The 25358-nt window shown below is 39.0% G+C and overlaps 1 protein-coding gene and 2 long non-coding RNA genes across 5 annotated transcripts in view; 1 reads left to right on the top strand and 2 right to left on the bottom strand.

Moving 5' to 3' along the window:
- Window positions 1-25358, top strand: part of LOC133268853 (uncharacterized) — a 302382-nt gene that overhangs the window by 218725 nt on the left and 58299 nt on the right. The gene's annotated exons all lie outside the window — the stretch shown is intronic.
- LOC133268208 (uncharacterized) lies at window positions 960-7364 on the bottom strand. Its single transcript, XR_009742996.1, has 2 exons — window positions 6635-7364; window positions 960-1471 (listed from the first exon to the last, which is right to left on the bottom strand). It is a non-coding gene; the product is annotated as an uncharacterized LOC133268208 (long non-coding RNA).
- The window catches only part of BCHE (butyrylcholinesterase), a 407570-nt gene continuing 390559 nt past the window's right edge, over window positions 8348-25358 (bottom strand). For all 3 annotated transcript variants that reach the window (XM_061452611.1, XM_061452610.1, XM_061452609.1), the window contains exons 3-4: window positions 15551-15717; window positions 8348-8784 (exon numbers count right to left, since the gene is read on the bottom strand). In XM_061452611.1, coding sequence (XP_061308595.1) covers window positions 8657-8784; window positions 15551-15717 — 295 coding nt within the window. In that variant the 3' untranslated portion in view covers window positions 8348-8656. The remainder of the gene's footprint in view (window positions 8785-15550; window positions 15718-25358) is intronic.

Genomic DNA, 25358 nt, shown 5'->3' with positions numbered 1-25358 from the left:
GGAAAACCTTGGAGGGGGGGTGTGTGGGTGTGTGTGTGTGTGTGGGTGTGTGTGGGTGTGTCTTAGTTGTGCTAGAGACAACTTTTGGGGTCAGAAGGTCCCTGTTCATTGCCAGGAAGCTTCAACCTTGGTTGGTTCAGTTACACAGACCAGCCCTAGGCCCATACCACTTCCCAACTTCTTCAGTTCTTGATACTCCAACAGGATCAAAGATGGCATTTCACTCAAGCTTTCAGTAAATTTAAATATTATTTATCCAACCTAAATTCCTTTAAAGGAAACTTCGAAAATACAAAACCTGCTAGTTTTATTTAAACAGAGTTTTGCTGAGAAATTTCTGACTTCAGTCATCTTATGACTATCTCTAAAATATGTGTGAAATGTCTGTAATTTAATCAGTGTGCTGTTATCTTATAAACCTAATGACAACTGGTTTAATGCCAACATTTTTGTTGGCACTGCAGTTCATTTTATGGTAATGTTTCAGCAACTCTGGGACTAAATTTATAATTCTTGCTTTCGATATCAAGAACGGTAAGAAAGAATTGACACCTTTTCTCTGTTTTCATAGAGAAACCTTGGTTGCTTACCTCTTTTTAGTAAAAAGAAAACATTAATTTGCAATAGTACATTTTCAGTGAGGTCTGCATTAGATATCCCTCTGATGTGTAATCATCACTTTAAGCAATAACACGGTATTCTCAAGCAATTTCCACTATAAGTTTGCTTGACTTTTAGTTTGAAACTGCTCACAATTGGGATTGGTCTTTTCTCACTCTTCATTATCTTAACCACTTATACCCAAGTACTTAAGGCTTTCCTATTTTTGCATAAGTGTGGGATATGAATATATGACTACATGATATATTGACTTCCTATGAATGATAAATGGAGACATTATTTCCCAGCATATAAAAAAAATACAAAACTAGAAATTTATTAATGAAAATTAGTAAAAACACACTTCAAAAAGTGGTTTAATATTTCTTTTATTATGCTTTTCTTTCCTCTTCCCTCCATCCTTATTCGTTCTTGAAAACGTCACAAGCATGGTATGCGTACTGTGGAAAGGATAATAGTCTTCAAATAAGCCTTATCCAGCCTTGCTCACAGCACATACAGACAAAGGACACCTTCCTAGCAAAATAAACTGCTTTGCAACCAACCCTTCCAAAAGAGCATATTTGTACATTTTAATTACTCAGATTTTTTCCTTACCGTTGATTAAGCTGATTAGACAGACAGTGAAATACAGCTAAGAAAAGTATATACGTATTTAGGTGATACCAGTGCTGTCAAGGCTCGCTGTGTCAGATCAGCACCCATCACATCTATGAAGCACACCATATAAATGAAATAGTGAGTGGCAGGACTGGCTCAGTGAAGGACAGCAAGTTCATCCTTCTGTGGTTTTTTTTTTTTTCAGTAGCTCATCACTTGCATGAAGAATATTTGATAAATACCGAATACACTGTAGACTGACTGTCTTGGGTTCAGCAGTAGGAGTCATTTTTCTCCTTCTTGGTAGCTGGTGCAGCATTGAGTTTGGACTTCCAGCATGGGAACAGTGCTGGTGATACCGATGTTTTCGGTTGTTGCTAAGTGATGTTTACCCTGACCAAGAACTTTGTGAGGCTCATGCTCTGCCAGGGAGGAGGGGAAGCCGGGAGGAAGCAGGGTCAGCGCGCCTGACCCAGGCTAGACAGGGGGCTATTCCATACCACAGCACATCATGCCCGGGGCAGGGGGTAACTGGGAGTTACCCGGAAGGACATGGGCTTCCAGGTGGGACTCGTTTCTTGGCGAGTGGTATTGTATTCTCTTCCCTTGTTATTTTCTCTTATCATTGTTGTCGTTGGTGGTAGCGGTGGTGGTTTGTGTTGTACATTGGTTGCTGGACTGTTCTTGTCTCAACCCGTGGGAGTTGCACTCTTTTGATCCTCCTCCCTGTTCCTCTGGGAGGGAGGAAGGGGAGAGCCCCGGGGGGGGGGGGGGAGGGGGGGGGTGTCGTTGGTTGCTCTCAGCCCGGCACCACTCACTGGGAGTGAGTGAACAAGTTGTCTGGCTGGGTTTAAACCACGACAGTTCTTTTGGCGCTCAGCGTGGGGCGTGAGGGGTTGAGATAACAACAGATCTGACCGGATTAATAGTCACTCAACACAATGCCGATTTACTGGCTCTCAAGGTTGTTCCTCTTGATCTCACAGTTTCAGTATATCGTATCTTACTTCTATCCGGTATTTGCTGTATTAGTATTTTTCAAGTGTGGGGCTTGGGCTAAGGTTTTTGTCCCATTGTACTTTATGGTAATGACTTGTAATACAATAGAATCATTGATCATGAAACTGATCTGGCTTATGTTCCCAGTGTGGTCACCAACTTTATACTTTGGGAGGTATATGATGGAGGTGCTTAGCAATTACACATCTTTTTTCTCCTCCTCAGGTGCTCAACCTGTGAAGGAGACATTCTTTTACCCTCCCAGTCCTCCCCCCAGACCATTTACATTTGCAAGTTTTGAATTTTTTGAATGGCCTTTTAATGCTGTTGAGACTTGTTTGCTGAGCATGATGGGGATCACCATGCTGGCACGCATACAGAGTGTGTTTTGTCCGTGACTGATTTCAAGAGTTAAGCGGAGTCAGGTTTGGGTCTTGTCTGGGGTCAAACGACGATGTAGGAGGACCAAGAGATTTTCCCTGAGGCTGGACAGACATGAGTGGCAGGGTGTGTGGGATAGTATGGACAAGTATCTAGGTCAGTGGGCCCCTCCAGTACTTTGGAATTTCACTACCGAACAACTGCAAAATCCAGAAGAATTAGTAAAACACTTAAATGAGGTGTGTGGTCATTCTGGCCATACCAGAGATGGACAAATCATGGCAACATGCTGGGGCTTGGTCTATGTTTACAGGGCCTTGTTCAACACTATCCAGCACCTTCAAAAGGAAAAGAATGTTGGTGGATCTGAGGGCAAAGCAACAGTCAGCACAGCTACTCCAGCTCCAAGCACAGCAGCTTCACCACCCCCAGCAACAAATACAATCACTACTCAGACTTTGGCTGCAATGAACAGCACAGCTACCCCAGTGGCAAGTACAGCAGCTGCTCAAACTTGGACTGCAACAGACAGCGCGGTACCCCAGCTCCAAGAACAGCAGTTACCCCCCTGCCCCAAAATAACTGTCAACAGTGTGATATAGTCAATCTGCCAGGCGTCCCCATATTTATACTTCAACCATCATCCTCCATACCAACAAGGCTTTAACCGTTTGGCTTGTTTAATTGCAGCACATGTTTCACACTCATGCAGCAATTCTGCCAGAAGTCCAGTTCTCAGTTCCCATGCTTACTTGTTTTTTTTCTTACATATACCAGAGTGCAGGCCACAGTTTGCTTTTACTTGGAGGGGTGTCCAGTTCACTTGGAACCGACTGCCCCAGGGGTGGAAACACAGCCCTACCATTTGCCATGGACTGATCCAGACTGCACTGGAACAGGGGCAAGCTCCAGAACACCTGCAATACATTGATGACATTATTGTGTGGGGCGATACAGCAGAAGAAGTCTTTGAGAAAGGGAGGAAAATAATCCAAATCCTGCTGAGAGCCGGTTTTGCCATAAAATGGAGTAAGGTCAAGGGACCTGCACAGGAGATTCAGTTTTGGGGAATAAAATGGCAAGATGGACGTAGACAGATCCCCACAGATGTGATCAACAAGATAACAGCAATGTCCCCACCAACTAATAAGAAAGAAACGCAAGCTTTCTTGGGTGCAGTGGGGTTCTGGAGAATGCACATCCCAAATTTCAGTTTGATTGTAAGCCCTCTCTATCATGTGACCCGGAAGAAGAATGATTTTAAATGGGGCTCTGAGCAGCAACAAGCCTTTGAGCAAATTAAACATGAGATAGTTCATGCAGTAGCCCTTGGACCAGTCCGGACTGGGCCAGATGTAAAAAATGTGCTGTCCACTGCAGCTGGGGAGAACGGTTCTACCTGGAGCCTCTGGCAGAAAGCTCCAGGGGAGACTCGAGGTCGATCCCTTGGCTTTTGGAGTCGGGGATACAAAGGATCTGAGGCCAGCTATGCCCCAACTGAGAAAGAGATACTGGCAGCCTATGAAGGGGTTCGAGCTGCTTCAGACGTGATTGGCACTGAAGCACAGCTCCTCCTGGCACCCCGGTTGCCCGTGCTGGGCTGGATGTTCAAAGGCAGGGTCTCCTCTACACATCATGCAACTGATGCTACATGGAGTAAATGGGCTGCACTAATTACACAACGAACTCGAATAGGAAATCTCAGTCGTCCAGGCATTCTAGAAGTCATCATGGACTGGTCAGAGGGCAAAGATTTTGGAATGTCACCAGAGGAGGAGGTGATGCGTGCTGAAGAGGCCCCACCATATAATAAACTGTCAGAAAGTGAAAAGCAGTATGCCTTGTTTACTGATGGCTCTTGCCGTATTGTGGGAAAGCATCGGAGATGGAAGGCAGCTGTATGGAGTCCTGGACAACAAGTTGCAGAAACTGCTGAAGGAGAGGGTGAATCGAGTCAGTTTGCTGAGGTGAAAGCCATCCAGCTGGCCCTGGACATTGCTGAACGAAAAGAGTGGCCAGTACTTTACCTCTATACTGACTCATGGATGGTGGAAAATGCCCTGTGGGGGTGGTTGCAGCAATGGAAGCAGAGCAACTGGCAACGCAGAGGTAAACCCATCTGGGCTGCTGCACTGTGGAAAGATATTGCTGCCAGGGTGCAGAACCTGGTGAAGGTACGTCATGTAGATGCCCATGTACCCAAGAGTCGGGCCACTGAGGAACACCAGAACAACCAACAAGTGGATAAAGTGGCTAAGATTGAAGTGGCTCAGATGGACTTAGATTGGCAACATAAAGGTGAATTATTTTTGGTCTGGTGGGCCCATGACACTTCAGGCCATCAGGGAAGAGATGCAACATACAGATGGGCCCGTGATCGAGGGGTGGACTTAACAATGGACACTATTGCCCAGGTTATTCATGAGTGTGAAACATGTGCTGCAATTACTCATGCCAAACGGTTAAAGCCTCTTTGGTATGGAGGACAATGTCTGAAGTATAAATCTGCGGAAGCCTGGCAGATTGACTATATCACACTGCTGACAACCCGCCAAGGCAAGCACCATGTGCTTACCATGGTGGAAGCAACCACCGGGTGGCTGGAAGCATACGCTGTGCCCCATGCCACTGCCCGGAACACTATCCTGGGCCTTGAGAAACAGATTTTGTGGCGACACAGCACCCCAGAGAGAATTGAGTCAGACAATGGGACTCATTTACAGAGTAACCTTACAGATATTTGGGCCACAGAGCATGGCATTGAGTGGGTATATCACATCCCCTACCATGCACCAGCCTCTGGGAAAATCGAACGGTACTATGGGCTGTTAAAAACTACACTGAGAGCAATGGGTGGGGGAACTTTCAAGCATTGGGATACACACTTACCAAAGACCACCTGGTTGGTCAACACCAGAGGATCTGCCAACAGGGCTGGCCCAGCCCAGTCAGAACTTTTACATGTTGTAGAGGGGGACAAAGTTCCCGTGGTGCATATGAAGAACTTGCAGGGGAAGACAGTCTGGGAAAACAGCCAATGAACTTAACTGTATGCTGTTGCCTGCTGTGTAATACTTTTATAGGCCATCAACTAGATGTCTCCAGGTCACCAGAGACTAGCCCTGCCTTCCCTCCAACCATCATCCCAACAGAGAATGAACTTTGATAGAACTGGATGAGTTCCGCAGTAAAGGAACGACCAGCATCAGCAGGCAACGATCCAATACTGCACACAGCCTTTCCTGCCCTGAAAGATTGTTACGAGAGATGGAACCTGACATCATGGACCGAATGGACTCAGCAGCATTATAGGGTTTGGTCCGTGCACTAAGAAAATGATCTCTTTCTCTTGGTCTGTATGTGTATGGATGTATATATGTGGGAGAGAGATGGTATATTGAGAATGTGGGATCTGAGCATGACATGAATGGTATGGAATAAGGGGTGGATAATGTCCTGGCTTCAGCAGTAGCAGTCATTTTTCTCCTTCTTGGTAGCTGGTGCAGTGCTGTGTTTTGACTTCCAGCATGGGAACAGTGCTGGTGATACCGATGTTTTCGGTTGTTGGTAAGTGATGTTTACCCTGACCAAGGACTTTGTGAGGCTCATGCTCTGCCAGGGAGGAGGGGAAGCCGGGAGGAAGCAGGGACAGGGCGCCTGACCCAGGCTAGCCAGGGAGGTATTCCATACAACAGCACATCATGCCTGGGGTGGGGGGTAACTGGGAGTTACCCAGAAGGACACTGGCTTCCAGGTGGGACTCGTTTCTTGGTGAGTGGTATTATATTCTCTTCCCTTGTTATTTTCTCTTATCATTGTTGTCGTTGGTGGTAGCGGTGGTGATTTGTGTTGTACATTGGTTGCTGGACTGTTCTTGTCTCAACCTGAGGGAGTTGCACTCTTTCAATCCTCCTCCCTGTCCCTCTGGGAGTGCGGAAGGGGTGAGCCCCGGGGGGGTGCGGGCCTTGATTGCTCTCAGCCCAGCACTGCTCAGTAGGAGTGAGTGAACAAGCTATCTGGCTAGGGTTTAAACCACGACACTGACACAGCTCTCAATGCAACTATTAATAGTAGTAACTATGCTAATGTACATAATGAGCTAATTAGCTGTGGTATAAACATGAAGTACTGCATATAAAGGGATTTTTAATCCCAGATAACTTCAAGTTTTAATCAACTTGCTCAAAAATAACCAGTTTTTTTGACTGTGCTGGTTTGATTGTAGTTTTGGAAATACTGTGCTGAAGGTGATTTTCCATAATTTAGTCAGGAAATAATTGTATTATCTTAGAAATAACTGAAAGGTTGATAAGCCATCACGACTTGCAGTATTCGGCCATTCTGCAAAAATAAGCCTTTTCAGTGTAAGGTCAAACTCTGGTCAAACTGATCGCCAGAAAGAGAAAACTCCCTGTTCATTACCTAGATCTCTTCAGTCTACTCAGAGAAGGAATTTTGCAAGAGCTTTCAATTGCTAGAACAGAAAATAGATGCACTGAAATGCTATTACATTTACAGAAAGCTCCAGGATAATTTATTTATGAGATGGATTGTTGGTTTTGTGTACTCCTTATGTTAATCATTTTTTATTGCGTTTATTCTATCCAGTTGGGCCAGTGAAAACCACCCAATTAAGATACTATTCAGGCATACAACTTCCAACCCTATCCAGAAATAAGAAGGCCAATTATCCACAGGTTTGGGGGTTTTGTTTGTTTGGGATTTTTTTTTGTTTTGTTTTGGCTTTTTTTTTTGTGTTTTTTTTGGTGGGTTTTTTGTTTTGCTTTTTTTTGTGGGGGTGGGTGATTGGTTTTGCTTTTTTTGGGGGGGTGGTTTTGTTTTGTTTCTGTCGGTTTGGAGTTTTTTTGGTTGTTGTTTTGTTTTTTTTTTTTTCAGAAGCCTCTAAGAGGTTCAGCTCAAGTAGGTAGAAGGGGGTCCAGGAGAAGCCTACTTGCATGGCAACTAGAGCTTAGTTGACCATGCAAAGGAACTAGGTCCTTCCCACCAAGTTCACACTGTCCCTCTGCAGTGGTATCTTTCCCAGCCTTTCTCAAGGGGATCAAGGGCTTTGTTTCATTCTCCTGCAGAGAGCTGGCAGCTGATGAGGGCTTTCATGGCTGATTTGTGATGAACCTGTTGACATGCATATTGGTACTGCTTTTCAGGTATGAAAACTTGTCTGTCATACTCTAATAAATGTCAGACTGTCCTTTGACTAGGAGGCAAACCGGTGGACCAAAGTAAAACAAAACCAAACCCCATAATTAGAGCTTACCTCCATCGTAGGGATGTTTACCAGTTGAAGACAGTGGGTGCATGAGCAGGGAAAGCAGTGAGTTCATTACTTTGTGAATCTGTAGCTCTTTACTCTTTGAAAAATGAGGATAGCAGAAGCAGAGGCATCAGTTTTTCTGGCTTGTTCCACCATTGCACTTGCACACAGAGATCCGATGACTTAGGCCTTCAATTTGCAGTTTGAATATTCTCCTACTATGGCTTTGTCCTGCAGATTTGTCCATAAAGAATCAATTATTCAGCCTTTAACAGCAGTTTTAAAACTTTTTGGTCTAATAAGAAAAATATCATTTGGTGTGTCCATCAAAGTTATGATATTTTTATGTTTATGTGAATTACATTATGTCTGAAGCAGGGTTTAAGTGCTGTGGCATTGCAGTTAAAGATCAAAACTGATTGTGTTTTGCATGCCAATACTGTAAAACAATGCCATTTCTATTTTAAAAATATCTGATTTTTCAATAACAGATTCCATTGTTTATTTGAAATGTGAATTTAAGCAGCTAGTGTTTATAATATGTAAATCATTAATCTTCAGACTTTAATCTCTATGATCCCATTTAACCCAGTGATGTGTGGATGCCTTATATTGTTTATTGAGATATGAGGTAAAATATAAATGAAATATCTGGAGAATCAAAATTATGTTCATAACACTTTCTTAATCTGCATAACATACTTAATGCTAGATGTGTTAGAAAGCTATTTGTATATTTCCCTGATGAACAGTAATATGGACATACTGGCAAGGGTAAACATATTAATTAGAGCCTGCACATCTCTCCTTCTTGCTAGTGTAATCATTAAATTGATTTTTCCAGTCTGACATGTAATTGTTCCAGCGATGGAATCCTGCTTTCCACTCTCGTTCTGCTTCATCAGTATTTCCTGTAAAACATGAAATGGGTTACATTAATCTAAATTTGAATCTCTTTATATGCTAATTGAAAAATAATTTTGATTATCAATGTCATTTGCTCCAGATACATTGTAGGGTGGTCTTTTGTCTCATTTCTTAAACCTGGAATGACTGAAAACTCGGTGATTAACACTTGGTCTTTACATCAGGAATGAAGGATGTTTTTCTGGCACACTGGAGGATATATAAATATACTTATGTGTAGCCTCGTTGCTTTTGGATAATAATTCTGTCCATCAAAGTTATAATTTTAAAACCATCTCTTTTTTTTTTTTTTTTTAATCCTCCAAATATTACTTTGATTCAGCACAGTCTACTGTGAAACTGGCATATCCCTAAGAGCATGTTATGTAACCAGAGATAGGTACTTGTAAAGATACAGTGAAATCACAGCTTTCTTCAAGAAAACAACAGTACTGCTGTTAGTTTTAGTGGATTTCATCCAACGGATGACCATAATTTCACCCTACTGTGGCATAAATCTGCAAGTTTCAAGAGTAAAGGGGCACAAGTTTGGAGAAGGATACTGTAAAATGTGCACTATATGTCAACATGGAACCATCTTCTCTTTTTCATTCTAGCCTATAAAATGTTTGCCAACTAATCCTGTGTCCCAAGGCAATATTTATTGCCAAATTTGTTATAGGCGTCAGGGCAGAGTGTGAGAATGAGAAGAGTAATAAAAATATATCATTGTACAAAGTATTTTACAGACAGGGATCACTTCCTTCAGTCCCAAAAGATAATTAACAATAAATGCAGTGACCTTGCAGGAACAATCCATACAAGAACTAAAGGAAAGATAATGTATGTGGGCTCTATCACGTACTGTGGCTTATTATTTTAGATCAGTTGTAGACTTTAAGGAAATGTTTAGAAACCATTTATGATCTGTGAATGCTTTATTCATTCTGGACCTAATTATCTCAGTCTCCCATATTGACATAGCTCATTTCCAAAAAAACTTGGTAATTGTGTTCATGAGATAAAACTTCCATGGTTTCTTTATGCTTTTTTGACTTTATGTTCTTCTGCTGCAGTAGAGCGTAGGCCCTTTTCCTCCATAAATACACCCTTTTTTATGATCTGCCAGCGCTGCAAGTTTAACTGGTTACGTGAAAATGAAATATTTTTGTGTTTTGCACATCAGATGTCAAAATATTCTGGAAAGAGAGTTAGCAGATTCAGAGATTAAGTTTGGAGAAGCATCCAGTATTTTGGTTGCTTATTTGCACTTTAGCTCAACATTTGTAAACCTTTTTGGTCTGGAAATCCAGATGGAAATTTAACGAGACTTTGAAATGAGATTTACATTGCTCCTTGGTTTCAGTGAGACCAGAAATAAAACCAAGATAGTTTTTCCTGCGGAGGTTTAGTGCTACTCCTTGTAGTCAAAAGGGAAATTGTGAAGAACAAATATAGGAAAAAAATATTAAAAAATAAACCACACTCTTCTCCCTCAATTCAAAGGTGTAAATAAGCCTGGTTACATTGGCGATCAAAGAAAAGTTCAGATAATTTTTAATTATAATTGCAGTCTGAAGAAAAAAAGATAAAGGGGATTTGTAAATGCTGGTAACAATAAAACCATGGTTTGATTAGTAAGCTATGCAGGTATGACTCCCAGCACTATGGGGAGAAGACATGCACAACATACTACTTTCCTGACTCTAAGAACTTGCCTTTGCATGTTTCTAAATTTAAAAATGTAGCCAGGGTCTTTGTAAAGACAGATTTGCCACATATGTCAAACAGATGGGTATTTTAGTATATGAACCACTAGTGTTACTTGGAGAAAAATGCCTCAGCTGTATTTCTTGTCTTATTCTTGATTATGGGTATGCAGTTTTATTTATCCAGACAATGGCTCTACTTACGAAGTAAAGAACCTTGTTCCTCCTTTAATTTTTCAGGTTTAGATGTGTTTGAAGTCTGCCCAAAGACTTTAGAAACTGAAATACTTCTAACATACACACATCTTCAATTAAAAATCAGAATATAAATTATAAGGCATTTTGGTGCCTCTGAAAGATCACGGTGAGGAAGCAAGTTAGCTAGAGAAAGCAGACAACAAGTAATTTGGAGTAGCCACCATTATGAATCTAAAAGACAAAAGGGGAAGTAAAACACTGAAATAAGAACTTGCATTCTCATTTGTTTGCTTTTTTTCAGTGATAAGATCCAAATTGATGTCACAAGTCAATGCATCCCATTATCAGCAATATCATCAATCTGAAGTAACCACCCATGACTTGGATGATCTGACAGCTGGAAGGCAAAAAAAAAACAAACAGAAACAACCCACAGGATTAGAGGATTCAACTTGACCAATAATTAAAGTGCTTGGAGCACTGAATTAGTACAATGTGCTGCAGCACTATGGAGGTCAGCTAATAATACAGTGAGGTTAAGTTGCTATATGCAGTCATTTAGGCAATCCCAAACTTTACACTAATACTGATTAGCCTAATGCAAAGTACAGTGAAGTTTTCAAGGAGAAAAAAAGGAGATGTTTCAGAAGGCAATGAATCATACCGCAGTCCTCAGAAAGGTCCCAGTTTAACAGACCAAAAAATGAAAGTTTTTTTTATTCTTTGGCAGAGTCAGCACAGACAGCTGGCATTTCTTTTATTTCCACACAGGCATGCAGCCTTTACTTTAATAGCATTGTAGCAAAGTTAAATTTATCTCCATACATCATTTGCCAAACTGCTAGATGTGCCAATAAAGTACTAATCTTAGATGTATTTTTGTGTATTAACATTAAGATTGGGACAAAGGCCATATAGCTGTTATGATATAGCAAAATTAATAAGGGATGACAAGTTAGAATTAATTTTTATGTCTTCAACAGCCCATAAATGTGGGTACCTGCAAACTTCTTGATTCATTAGTCTGATTAATGATAGACATTTATGCTATAGATTCTCATGGTGATAGTTTCTACACAAATGTTCAAAAAGAAGAAAACAGTATCTATACTTCATTATCTCTGTTCAGTGTTCTTTAATCACACAGTCAGAATACAAGGGTTTTTGTTTGGTTGTTTTTTTTTAACCGCAACGTATGTATTTCATGTATATTTTTAAGGACTTAAGGTTTTTAAAGCTTTATTTCTTTTATTCTTCCAAAAATCAATATAGCTCTCGGGGAGATAAAATGTTGTAAGGGCTGTCATCTTTCCTATGACCCCCGATAGAAGGTACTGGAGTTAGAAAGAAATCAGATTGAGGTACATTGCTTATTGTCCATAGGTGTACTGAGTAAAATCTTTGTCAGTAGGTGTGGTAATATGGGTGAGGTTACTTTTGACCCGTTCACTTATCTGGATGCATGCTAAGTGTAGCATCTAGCTCTGTGGAAGTTGAAAACTAAATCTGATGGTGAATTTTCTAAACAGTCAAATTTTTAATGTTCTTACTACCCTGAGTGTTTAGCTCTATAGAATCCAGGTACTGTTTGGAGTACCATAGCAAATATATATTTTTGTTATTCACTGGTTGAATTTTTCAAAAAAGTTCAAAGGCTGAACTTTTCTCTGCCTCCACATTCAAAATCTTTTTAGGGCAGTTTGAGCAACCTGCTGTAGTAGAAGTTGTCTCTTCCCATGGCAGGGTGGCTGGAACTAGATGATCTTTAAGGTCCCTTCCACTCAAACCATTCTGTGATACAGTACTATCAAATACATATGGTACATATTTTTCTATTTTATTAGGCGCACGAAAATAGTAATGGAACAATAAATGGAAAGGTTGGCTGCATGTAGCTTTCTATAATCAAGAGGAAACAGGCATATATAAATAGTTAGGGCTCTAGATGCATTAAAATTGTGTTAAGGAGGTAGAATCTAATATGGATGATTTTATAATTAACATATGATTGCTTTAAAAGCTACTTAAGAGTCACTTACTGTTTACTGTTCCTCTGTGTGTTTCTTTAAGAAGCAGTCATTAGAAAAAGTTCTAGTGATTGCCTAAGCTCTCATGCCCTCTAATGAAATATTAAATTCCGAATGCTCCTGGCTTGTCTTGTGGTGAATAGGAACAGAGGGTATTCTTGGTGCCTCTGCAATAAGGTTGAAATGTGTATAAAATTGTGTCTAATTGGAACTGGGAGCTCACAAAAGGCATGTCTAGGTCCAGCTTACCTGTCTAGTGGTTATTATCAAGATGGACATAAATTCACAAATTTTGACTTGTCTTCAGTCATACTTTTACGTATTGAAATCAAAGGAGAAGATATTGAGAAATCTCCTAAATTCATACAAAGTACTCTAGAAATATAAAGGCCAGTTCTTTATGTAATGGTTGGTACTATTGCGTTAATGTGTAAGGCTCTTTTTTCTTTTTTTTTTTCTTATTAGTTTTCTCAATCCATAACCGTGACTTTTTTTTTTTAACATATCTGATTTGATTGCTTAAGGAAAGTGAAAAATATCCAACCATAAAGGTGGCAGGGACTAAATATTTTCTATCTTTCATATATTTAAATGAGTCAAAGAACTTGTCTTACTCTGCCTGTCATGGTAACAGGCTTGCTCAGATGCTGAACACATTTGGAGCTGGCCATTGCATGCCAAGAAGCCCTCAAGGGTGTAGCAAGGCTTGTTCTAGGAAAGGATCAGTAGATAAATGTGTGGTCCGTTAGCAAGCACATTCATGCCAAATTCTGACCATTTGGCATGAGAAATTCCCTTGCAATTTCTCCAAAGTAAGTTGGCTTGATTGTCTTCTTGAGGTTCTACCTGATAAAATTCCACTTTGTCTATCTGAACCCTACTTGCAATAATGATAGCATAAGTTTTCCTTGCTTCTTGTTCTGTGTCATATCATGTTAAAGCAACCTTCTTTTTCTAAGGATATTTCAATGTGAGAAACAACAGAAAAGATAGAACCTCAGAAAACTCAGAAATACATATAGCATGTGCTGTCCTTTGGGCATAAAAGGAGATAGGAATGCAAAATAATATTTCAGTGAAGAGAATTATTACAATATAAAGTATTATATCATTATTGTAAGCGGAATCTTAAAGGTTTCTTTGTTAGAATTGGATAAGATTTTATACGGAACATAAATAGATAGTATTTCTGTTACAATATTTCAAGGACTGACAGATGTAGATCCATGACAAAGCAGCTCTACTTCTGGACAATATTCTTGTCTCACTTTTGTACGTAGGATCCAGGCATGATGATTCTTTCCTTTTGCTAAAAATATACTCAGGAATTTCTTTTAATTAAATTGTGTAAATTTGTGTGGTAAGTTACTGAATCTGGCAAAGTGATGTATTTGTCTCCTGGAAGATCCAGCGTGTTGCTTTGTCATCCTTTGCACCACAGAACCATGTAAAGCAACTCTGCAGTCCTGCCAAGATGTGTTCAGCTATGTCTGGTGATGTGCTCTCTGTGTTCCACCACAGAGCTTTTGGGTATGCACAGTCCATTTGTACAATGCACATTAATCAGTGGGGGTTCATAAACAGGTCAAAGAAATATGCAACATATTCCAGTTCTCCTGGCTCAGCATAAAGGGCTTATCAGAATTTTTGAAATCTCCCTAAAATCAATCCATACTTTGGTATATTGTGGTTTTAAAATCACTGAGTATGCTTTATAAATTATTTATTTTACCTACTGATTTTGCTTCTCTTGATTTAATTGAAAAATATTTACTGAGTTGAAAGCTGATAAAGTTTTGCCATAATACAGTTATAGTCTCAAATCAGGAAGGAATAAATTATTTCAGAAATAATCATCTTTGCAACAGGAAAGTTTATATATTTTAGAGACTAATATTCAAACTGAATCTTACAGAAAGCTTGTAAATTACTGATTAGCATTTAAAAAGTGTATCTTATTTTTGAAATGAGATTTTCCTTTCCTACCCCCCAGTCAAACAGCAGAATGCTGTTCCAGAGCTGAAAAATTACTTTATAAAACCAATTCCTTTTGAAGTACAGAAGCGCAGAGGCTTGGTCTGTTTGCTGGGCTTTACAAAAACAGCAGCATCAGGCTCCTAAAGAAAATCTGAGACTTTTGTCTTCAACTGAGCTTAAAGTTTCACAGAGCAGGTTATATTTTTTTATGTAGCGGAATCCCACAAATTTATTGCGTACAAGGTCAGGCACAAATCAGTTATATTTTGCACAGGCAAATCCTGAAGTCTCTGGATGTCATCAATGGTTGACAGTCTAGAAATAGAACACAATGCGCTCTCACATGAGGTGTAGAACAGAATTCTCTCTTTACAGCAGCCATGTACTTAATATATTCTGTGCATTAGTTTCATGATAATATAAACCCATAAATAATAGATAATGCCCCAATATAACATGCCACAACCTCCCTCAGATATTTACACAGTATCTCAGGAATCCAGACCCAGTCAGTGCCCAGACCCTTTCATAGGGTAGTTTGAGAACGGATTATCTGCAGCGCTCTTAATGTCTCCCATTGTGGCTGCATCTGCATTTTGAGACAGAGAGGCTCTATGCTGCTGAAGTCCTGGGCCTTGGACCCTAATACACAGCAGGGTGCTACAGGGTAGTGAGCCCCTGGCCTGAAGCATAGGGCACTTTACATGGCACCCCCTTACCACAGCGTGGGCAGTTTTGTTCAACATCTGAACACCTCATGGAAGTTAACTCACAAACAGGAATGTAAAGATTTAAACTCAAGTATCATATTAATATCAACCAAGTGATCCTTGTATGAAACTTAAATAAAGTATTTTTACCTGTCATTTCCAGGACTTTGGGAAAAAAATTATTCCAGAATCGACACTGCTGAGCATGTAATTTTGTCAGTATCTCTGAAGTGTGAGTATTTAATGTCAAATATTTTTGTTCAGTACTAGTGAAGACTGGCCACCTTGTTCCATTTATCAGGGTCCCATTTGGAGTTCTAAATGGGAGAAGAAACATTTCATTTGGAATAAGAAATTACCTCAGCATCAATAAAACATAATTTGTTTTTTTTAATCTAACACTTATTTCAACCCCAGTATGTTACTTTAGAATTACTGAAGTATACTTTTGCAAGTAACAGGAAAAAAAAGAAGGTAAATTTGATTTAACTTCATTTAAAAAAAAATTAGATTACCCTTTTGGGCTATTTTGTTGAGGGGAAAAAGCTAATAAATAACTGTATACAAACTACATTTAGCAAATTTGAAAATTCTCACGGAAGCTGTAAATTATTATAGATAACTTGAAAAAAACACCAAGCAGTCTGAGAGGTTGAGTGTTTATGTTTTGTTTGAATGTTGCTTATCCCTTCAGAAAGACAAATAGATTGGACTAAACAGCTCAGATAAAATTGCAAGTAAAGGTACATACAATGCCTAAACTTTGGATGAGAGCTGTATTGGGAGAGAAAACAATTATTCCTCATTAAGAAGCAGCTTCCTCCTTGAAGTATGTTGAGCCCTGTTAGCCAAGTGCCAAACAAGTACAATCTCAAATCTTTTAGAAACTGGGAAGAGGTACTGAGTGCTTGGCCCTTTACAAAGCAAGCTCTGCAGTTTAAAAGATCACAGCTGTAAGCTTTTAGATAGTTGTGATAAATACTTGCAATACAACAGAATTCATAAGGCTCTATAGACAGGCATTCAATTTTTCACCACCATAGAGGACTATACATAGTATCTATATGACTAGAAAGAAAAAAGTAGCTGGTTGAAGTATGCAGAACAACAAAATGGGGAGCATAGCATTAGCAAACAAATGAGAAAGAGTATTATTTTCAGAAAAAAAAAAAGGAGTAGATTTACACTTTAAATAGTCACAAATCACCATTAGCTCAGAAGAAGTTAAGAATACAAATTAAACAACTTATTGCAGTATAATCAGAAGAACTTTTTCTTTTTTCCCTAGAAGCTGATATCAAGGAATCTGGGGTTTAGGGCAGAACAACAGTATTTGATGATTCTTAGTGGGATAAATTAAGAACACTATTAGCTATGTTAATTTGGTTATCTATTTTATTTTTCACCTAGAATCTTCCCAAAGGCAGTGGTCAGATAGGAGTTCAGGGTGTGAGGATCTCACTTGAGTTCTGCTTGCCAGAAGTGGGTATAAAGTACTGGATGTAGGTGGAAAACCGATTCAGCTGCTCAGGTAATACCTGTATCTCTTAGTTTATTTGGAATGAATCAGGTTTTCAGCCCATGTTTTAGTACTCTGGAGTCTTTGGCAATTGGCTGCTTACAGAAATGGTATTAGAGTAAGAGATTCAGCATGTCATTTCCTGAATTGCTCACTTCTTTACTGATTTTTCTTTACTAATTCAGCTCTGATTAACCTATAGCACCCTTTTTATCTGCACATCTATCTGTGGCCCATGAGAATTATGACTTAAGCAGAGCTGACTTGCACTTCAGTTCAAGATCAGAACACTAATGGTGCTGTCAGTATTCATTTAACAGCTTTTATGCTATGAAATAAATCATGACATTCCACGTTATAATTTACAGGTGTGGAGGGATTACACAATGGCTACAGATGTATTTTACTAAAAATGATTGAAAGAGCTGTCAGGTGAACACAGCATTTTGAAATACGTGAACCTGCTGATTGTGATACTCTCTCTGCTTACTGTTCAAAGAAATGTCCAGTAATTTCCTTCTTAGCTCCATTGCTGAAAATTTATTTCCCGAGTTAAAAAGAAGCTCCTATTTACAGCAAAACAGAGATCACAGGAGTATAATTTTGAACAGGTAAGTTGTTACAACTATAACCTTGTTCTGTCACAGTTACTGTTCATTACATTTTACTAATTAGTTCATGATAAGAATTGCAGTAACTTATAAAATTTCCTGTTCTTTATACCAAACTCAAAGCTTAATAATATTCATATGGAAAAATAAAAGAATTGTGATAATATCCTTAATGAAAAAAAAGGAATTCAATACACTGCTCAAACTTGTCTCTGTCCTTCTATGTTTGTATGAACAGTCTTTGCTGATAGATAAAGGAACTTGCTTCTACTGAAACAAAGCTCAGTTTCTATGGTAGCCTCCATATTGTCATCCTTATCAATTCCTCAGACCTCTGCTCTTTTATCTTCTGGTGCTACTCAATCATCTCTTCTTCAGTACATTCCAGTTTTGCCCACCTCAGTGCTGTCAATGTTGCCTGAAGGTGCATCCTGAAAGGGCTTGGGACGGGAAACTTCATGACGGAACTCTATCATGTGCATCTGCCTTGCCAAACATTTATCACCTTTCTTAGACTTCTGTCCATATCTGTAAACTTTACTTAGGGAAAACCTTCATTTTGTTTGGAGAAAATGTGAGCTTTTTCACTGAATTTTTAAAACATAGCTAGCTCTTCTACACGCTTTTTAATATTTGCAGGAGTCTTATGGCAATTAAGAAATACAATTATTTGAATTGTTCCCAGAGAAGAAATGCAAGAGAGGGCAAGAAAAAACAAACAAAACAAAACCAAACCGTAACAAAAAAAAACACCTGTGTGTAAGAGTTGGTGTAAACAGGATTTGTTTTGTTATTTCAGCTAATTTTTTTTCTTTGCATATACCCCGAAGGTATAGGCTGAACTCTTTCTACTCTGTGATAGTGGTACAGCAGCTCATTTATAGTTAATTATTTCATTAAGATATGTCTTTAAGGCTGCCAAACTTATTTTCTCATTAATGTGAAAAACAGATTATCTTTGTGGGTGAAGTCTCCAGTAAAGCTGCTCTCATGTTTGACCTTTATACATATACATGCTCTCATTGAAGTTCACGAGCCTTAGTTAATCTTGTGCTCAGTGGAAATTGCTTAGTATTACCCACTAAGATCAGGTTCTTCCCTCTTTGGGTATTGTATGTCAATAACTGTCAATAATTATAATAATAAATAATAACAAATAAATAATAATTATATTCTCAAGACTCATAGTACATGTATTAGACTTGACATAGGAGTGAAGAGGGTTTTAGAGGAACTTATTTACTGATCATTTAGATATATTTAATGCTAATCTTCAACAGCTATAGAAAGAGAAAGTTAATTTGGTTCAGATGGAAAATGCAACAACCTGAACACAGTTCTGTTAATCATAATAAGCATACCTACATTACCATTCTCATTAATATAATCAATATAACCTCAAATAACAATATTAGTTCCCTGCACATTTATCAATATTCACATAGCATTATTTTTACAGATGGTTTATCATACACATAAAATGTAATTAATCTAACATTTTATGGTAAGCATTCATGATATAAAGTACCTGAAACCTATTCATTTTATATTTGTGAGTGAGCCCTGAGTAGTTTTCACTCTTCTGTGGTATGACCACTTAACAGAGAGGTACTTTTTCTAAGTCTCCTGAGAATGGTTTTAGGCTGTTTTAGGATTTACCTTCCTAATGAGTGTTGTAAATGCTAATTGTACCCCAAGCCGGTTCAGATTGTCCTAAGCTTTCACTTTGTTCCTATTTAGTTGTTCTACTTGTAAATGGATGAGGTTAACATGCTGTGTGTTTTTCTAGAGGAAAAGAAAAACAAAACCCACATCATTTTAGCTGTCTAACACAGATGAATTATACCAACCCAAACTCACTAAGAGATTCAGAAGCTGAAACACAATTTTAGCTTCAGTCCCTGGTAGCCCCTTCCACCAGACAGACAAATATTTGTTCTGCCTGGTTGAAGCTGTTCATAGAGATATTGCTCCCTGAGAGGAAGCATGCACTAATATCACCTGAGCAGTGTGTTATTGCTCTTAATTGTCTCTTCAGTTGCAGCTGGCTTCCCTCTGACTTGCTCTGAGAAAAGATCAGCAAACATGTTTGCCTATGGTTCACTCAGTAGAGGATTTCTTATCCTGCCCATTGTGTACAGCAGCAGGAAGGTGGCCTCTCTGTGCGCAGCCTGCCTCCCTTCTTCTCTCAGCAGGATAGCAGCAACCCTACAAGCCCGACACCAAGTATGCTGTAAGGCAATTTCTTCCTTAGTGTCTCCTGCGGGTTATCACCAGACTGGCATTCTGCTGGCATGTGTTCCATTAGCTGAACAGGTTGCCCACTGAGATTAATGAAAAGGTATGATAATGCCACTGCACCCTCTGTTTCCCCCATGCAGTAAGAATTAAAATCAAATGGAGACCTGCTCCTCCTAGATGTGACTTTATTGACTTCACACAGGAAGTAAACAGTGATGCTCGTTTCCAGTTTGCCCCCTTTTTCTTTTAACAGCTGGTTTAAAGAGAGGAGAGAGTGAATGTGAATAATTTTTATTGTCTTTCATGATTCCTTGCAGCTTACAGGCAGTACTGGCAATTAGCTATTTTTCATAGGATGGTGTTTTACAGTGTGTTAGTTACCATGGGCACAACATAGCAGGGAGGGAATGGCCTTAGAACACATGCAACAGCAACAGTAATCCCATCTCTCGCTTGCTTTCTACAGCTGCATTACAAAACCTTTAAGAATTACAGAAACAGCTCAGCATCAAATAAGAAGCATGCAGTAAATGTTACCCCAGGGGTAGCTCTGTGAGTGGTGGATTGTTCTGCTTGTGTCTACACTGCAAACAAAGGGAGCTGCTGAAGCTCATGCAGTTGTACCCCAGGTCACTTCAGAGCAGCCATGCAAAGGCTGCCACCAGCAGAGTGTCGTGTCCAGCTTTGCAAACGCTCATGCAGCAGGCCAGCACAGGTATAACATCTGATAAGAGTGAATGTAATTAAGATGCTTTGAATTTGCACTTGTTGAAGTATGCAGTTAACTGCTTTTTCAGTGGTATTGTAAATTTTGGTTATGTTCTCTCCTATATACATTTTCTGCCAGGTGAAAGGGATTAAGATAGCACAGGGCAGAGAAATCCAAGGTTTGGGATAAATGAACAAAAGAATGAGAAGGCATCAACTGGGCTATAGTATCAACAGTTGATCTTGATGAGTAAGGGGTTGGAAGCAGACTTATGTGGTTTGCAACAGAAACAAAGATGCCAAACTAACAACCAATAATACAGACTAAGCTGTCACTACACCACCAGTAAACGTGCCTGCTTGCTTAATGATAGGATGGTTAGGGCTCCTGAATAACATCACGTGGTGGGTGCCTGTCAAAGTTCTGGACTCTAACTCTTTACTTCTCCAAGGGGTGGACTATGCCAGCCTTTTTTGCTTTTTCTGCAGTACGGCCAAAGCTCAAGTCCCTCCTGTTTATGCATCAATCAATAATCAATCCTGTTGACTTCAGAGGAGTCACAACAAGGATATCATGTGCTGTCAGGAAAGGCCACAGGACTTTTATCTTAAAAATGTATTTTGGTTTTACAATTGCTTTATTAGTTAGCGGTTGTGTCATGTAGAACACCATTAATCATGCTGGCACTAGACAGCACACCTGATCAAAATATATTTATCTAATCCAAATAGACAAACTTCCCCATTTCCCCCCTCACCTCCCTTCCCTCCACCCACAGCCACCCCCCAGCCTTGTGGAATCAGTATTCTCAAAGTATCATGCCTGTGCTCCTGTGGCACTATTAAGAACTGGGGAACTTAAAAAACAAAACAAACAACCACCCCTCTACCTCATTGTTTGTTTTATTGGAATTTAATTCTTGTGAGAAAATGGTAACTGTGTTTCTGAAAATTTGTAGTAATTAAACCTTTCTCATTTACTTGTTTCTTAATAAGATGCAAAGATCATTCATCCTAATTCTGTGACATTCGAGCCTTACTCAGATGCCTACTGTAATGAATGACTGAGTACTACAAGTCTGAGGTAGGTTGCAGACTTCAATCCTTCAAATTACTTTTCATAAGTAGCTGTTTATGAGTTCATTATATTCCGCTGTGCTTAGTTCTTGCTTTCAGATCACACATGAGTTCATAGTCTAGTGACTATAAAGTACCCCTGAGCCACAGCAAAAGGAAACTACTTTGCAAGTTATATCATAGGTAAATATTATTTCTTCTGCTGATCCCTGAAGAAACCTGAAGGATCCAACTGGCATGCTTTTTAACTGGCAGAAATTGGAGGAGGAATTTGGAGCTAAGCTTTCTTACACCTTCACAGGCTAAATAAAGCTCAAGATATTCCTTCCAGATTCCTCTTTGGTGACAGAAGTTGGGTGTTTAAATATCTTAAACTATAAACTATTGTGGTATGTACTATTACAACCGATATCAGTTTCAGGAAATGAAGCAACAAGATGTTGCTTCTTTTTTTGTCTTGTGTTCTGCTCAAAACAGCCTCATGAAGCACCCATAAAGTTGAAATTATTCTTGCTTGTGCATGTCTTGGTACTTATTTGTGAATTCCTGTTATATATAAAGGATTGACAAAGTAGGTCTTCATGTATTTGTTATAAATAATGCAGTATTTGAGCAGTTCAGATCAGAGTGTTCTGCCTTAGTTCTTTGGATATGCTTGCAGCGCATGTAGGAGCTCAGTGCCTCAAATCCCTGGCTCCTGGACTGGGATTTGCTCTGGTAACAGGAGTAATAATGAGCCCTTCAGACCATGGCTGTTTAGGTCTAACCTCTTGGGCCTGCGCTGCCACTCTGTATGTAGGTCTCCTCCACTTTGAAAATGTTCCAGCAAAGCATGGTGCTATTTCAGGAACCCCTGTCCCAAACTCCACTATCTTGGTAGCATGTGATGAGATGTAATTATCCTACAGGGTCTGGAACAGCAGTCCCACCATTCTAAGAGTCACTAGAAAGTTCAAAGTGAGTTAAAATGTCCTTTCCTGAGCAACTGGTAAAGTTAAACATGACCAGACCATTCTTTAAATTTATCTCTAATTAATGCTGAGGATCCACATTGATTTAAATAACAACATTGTCCCATTGTGCTCTGGATCCCTCTGATTGAAAAATGTCAGACTTGTGTCTCAGCAAATCCATACTATAGTCCTAAAGCCCTGACAGTCAGAGATCCCTCAATATCTCAGGTAATACATCTCAAATATGTGCACATTCTGCACAATTTTGAAAAGGGTGTAAAGAAGAGACTGAGAATCTCACAGCTTCCTCATCACAGAGCATCATTTCTGGCCAAAGAAAAGAAAAAAAACTCTGAAAATGGAAAGAGCCTGTGATGCTGCCGATTGTTACAATGAGAAGAGTGATTGGCAAGAGGAAGATAAAAATAATAATAAAACTCCAGAACACCTTAGTGAATGATCTTCAACCTAATGGTATAACTTCAAGAAGAAAAAAAATTGGAAGTTAAATTGAGTTCAGGGAAATGGATGAAATTTTGATGTTAATGGGGAGATAATTTTAAACCACCAAAAATGTTTTATCCTGTCTTAAAAAATACTTATGATCCAGTTTGATGCTTACAGTCGCACTAAGATGAATATAACAAATGTCTGATATAATATACCTACAATATGTAGTTGTGGTCATTTACACATTTAGATTTTGTATTGTGATAAAGCAGTAAAGAACTTTAAAAAATGTTTTTTTCTTTCTGCTTAACATGCCTTGTATCTGATGCATTATTTTGCATAGTGTTTGAAGACCAGCCCAGCACCTTTTTGGGTGAGTCAACTTACTAGTTAGGAGCTGATCCACATGCAAACAAATGGTACAGATTGATTGACTTCAAAAGCTTTGGATCAGGTCCCAGCTGGAGAAATACCTGTAGCTGTTTACAAAAGAAGCTTCTATCCTCCTGGACACAATTCACAGTGATAATTTCACACCTTCTCCAGGACTCCAGCTTCTGGTTCTGTGAATATTCACAGTTCATATTTATGTCACTTTTGAATATACATGAAAGGCAATACTATGACTTAGTCCTTCTTTATTCTAAAGGAATATTTTTTCCCTCCTCCCCCCATTTTTTTATGATGTTCCAATAAAGTATTTTATAAGGTCCTTATGTAAGGTTCTTACAGCACAAATTTTAGCTTTCAAAAACTGCTTTTCAAAGCTGTAGGGTTTTTTTATATTGTTTTGGGGTGGTTTTTTTTTTCCTTCATTCTTAGCTGCAGCAAGAAATCAAATGATACTATAGATTTTAGCCTTACTTGTAGAGGTTGAAGAGGGCTATTTGTAAATGGGAGAAGGTGCTGAACCCTACTGAGACCTTGAAGGAGGAAGTCACTTCCATAGAAGGTAAATAAAAGAGTAAGTAGACAGGAAGGAACATGGCACTTGCCCTTTTACTCATCCTCTGAAACTGTCTTATCTCTTCTACAACCTTACTTCTCCTCTTGACCTGGAAAAATGTAAACTTACATAGAATCTTAACCAGAATTGCTCCCTTGGACAAACCTAAAGAGTGTGTGTAAAGGGAGAGAAAAATATTTTTATTGCTGTGGAACTATTTATACTGTGTTTTAAGTTCCCAGTGGCTTTGGTAAAATTTTTCAGCCCTGTTGGTCATGAGAAAGAGTGAATACCATGCTCATATGCATATGGTTGCTATTTCCATCTCTTGCTTTCTCTCCATTAATAGAGTTCTTCCCAGGCAGTCAGAAATTGTTAGATAAATGGATTCAACGCTTTTCTTTTCTCTCGAGAGCAAATCTTCAATACAGACTGTGTAGTGGATGCCATTCTAGGACATGTTTGAGATTTGCTTTCAGTTGTAATCGCCCTAATAATGATTTCTTTTCAAGATGGATGCTTCACATAGCCCTGCATCAAATAAAATAATCTAGATTCATTGTGTCCTGATAGACTTCATCATAGTAGCTTTTTTTTTTTTTTTGACATTTTCCATTACTGCCACTGTTTTATTGCTGTGAATAGTAGGAAGAATATGAGCCACGAACTTCAACTACAACTACCATATAATCTAGGCCAAATGGAGCAGTCCTCTAAATGAAACTATTAGGTAGCTTTCAGTAGTGTGCATATGTGTTATTGATTCACCTCACCTCAAACAGAAACACTGGTACTTCATGATGGGGAATGTAAATAAGATGATATTGTGTCTGTAACTCCCCCCAAAAGATCTTTAAAATAAAATAAAAATATTCAGTTGTTTTCTTATCTCTGTAATTCATTGTAGGTTTGAGTTTTAGAAGTGGAAGTTGCATGTAACTTTCTTTGATAAACAAATTCAAATTATATCCCAGCATTAATAACATTCTCTGAATCTGATTTGGACTACAGCAAGAGGATGATTTCCAAATACCAGAAATTTGGACTGAGAGTCATGAAAGGTATGCTCTTAAGAAGAAGTAATATGTAAAGAGGAAAGGATATCTGAACCTATACAAAGTCATTCTCTTTCAAAATTAAAGGGGCTTTTGTGGAAATTATAGTATGCAGAGTACTTCAAAACTAAGGGAAAAGAAAAAAAAACAGCCCAACTGCTAAACCTTTAATGATTTCCAGCTATATAGAAAATTCACTTGGAGGTTACTCCTTGAGAACAACATGGTGAATAACATACATGAGGGGCAGATATTTAAAACTTCAGTAGTTAAAATAAGAATTGCAGTATTTGAACAGCAGCAGCTCCAGTAGAAAAAGGATCTCTATGGTGTAAACTTGAGGCAACACTCTTTAGAGTTTGTATGGTATGAAATTTCGTTATATTCCCTCAAGGAAA

The sequence above is a fragment of the Pezoporus flaviventris genome, unplaced genomic scaffold, assembly GCF_033815535.1.
Source record: "Pezoporus flaviventris isolate CSIRO_AGI_PZ_B2104156 unplaced genomic scaffold, CSIRO_AGI_Pfla_v1 ptg000013l, whole genome shotgun sequence".
In the NCBI taxonomy this organism is placed as follows: domain Eukaryota; kingdom Metazoa; phylum Chordata; class Aves; order Psittaciformes; family Psittacidae; genus Pezoporus; species Pezoporus flaviventris.
The sequence above is the reverse complement of the archived record's forward strand: the minus strand, read 5'-3'. Positions and strand labels throughout refer to the sequence as shown.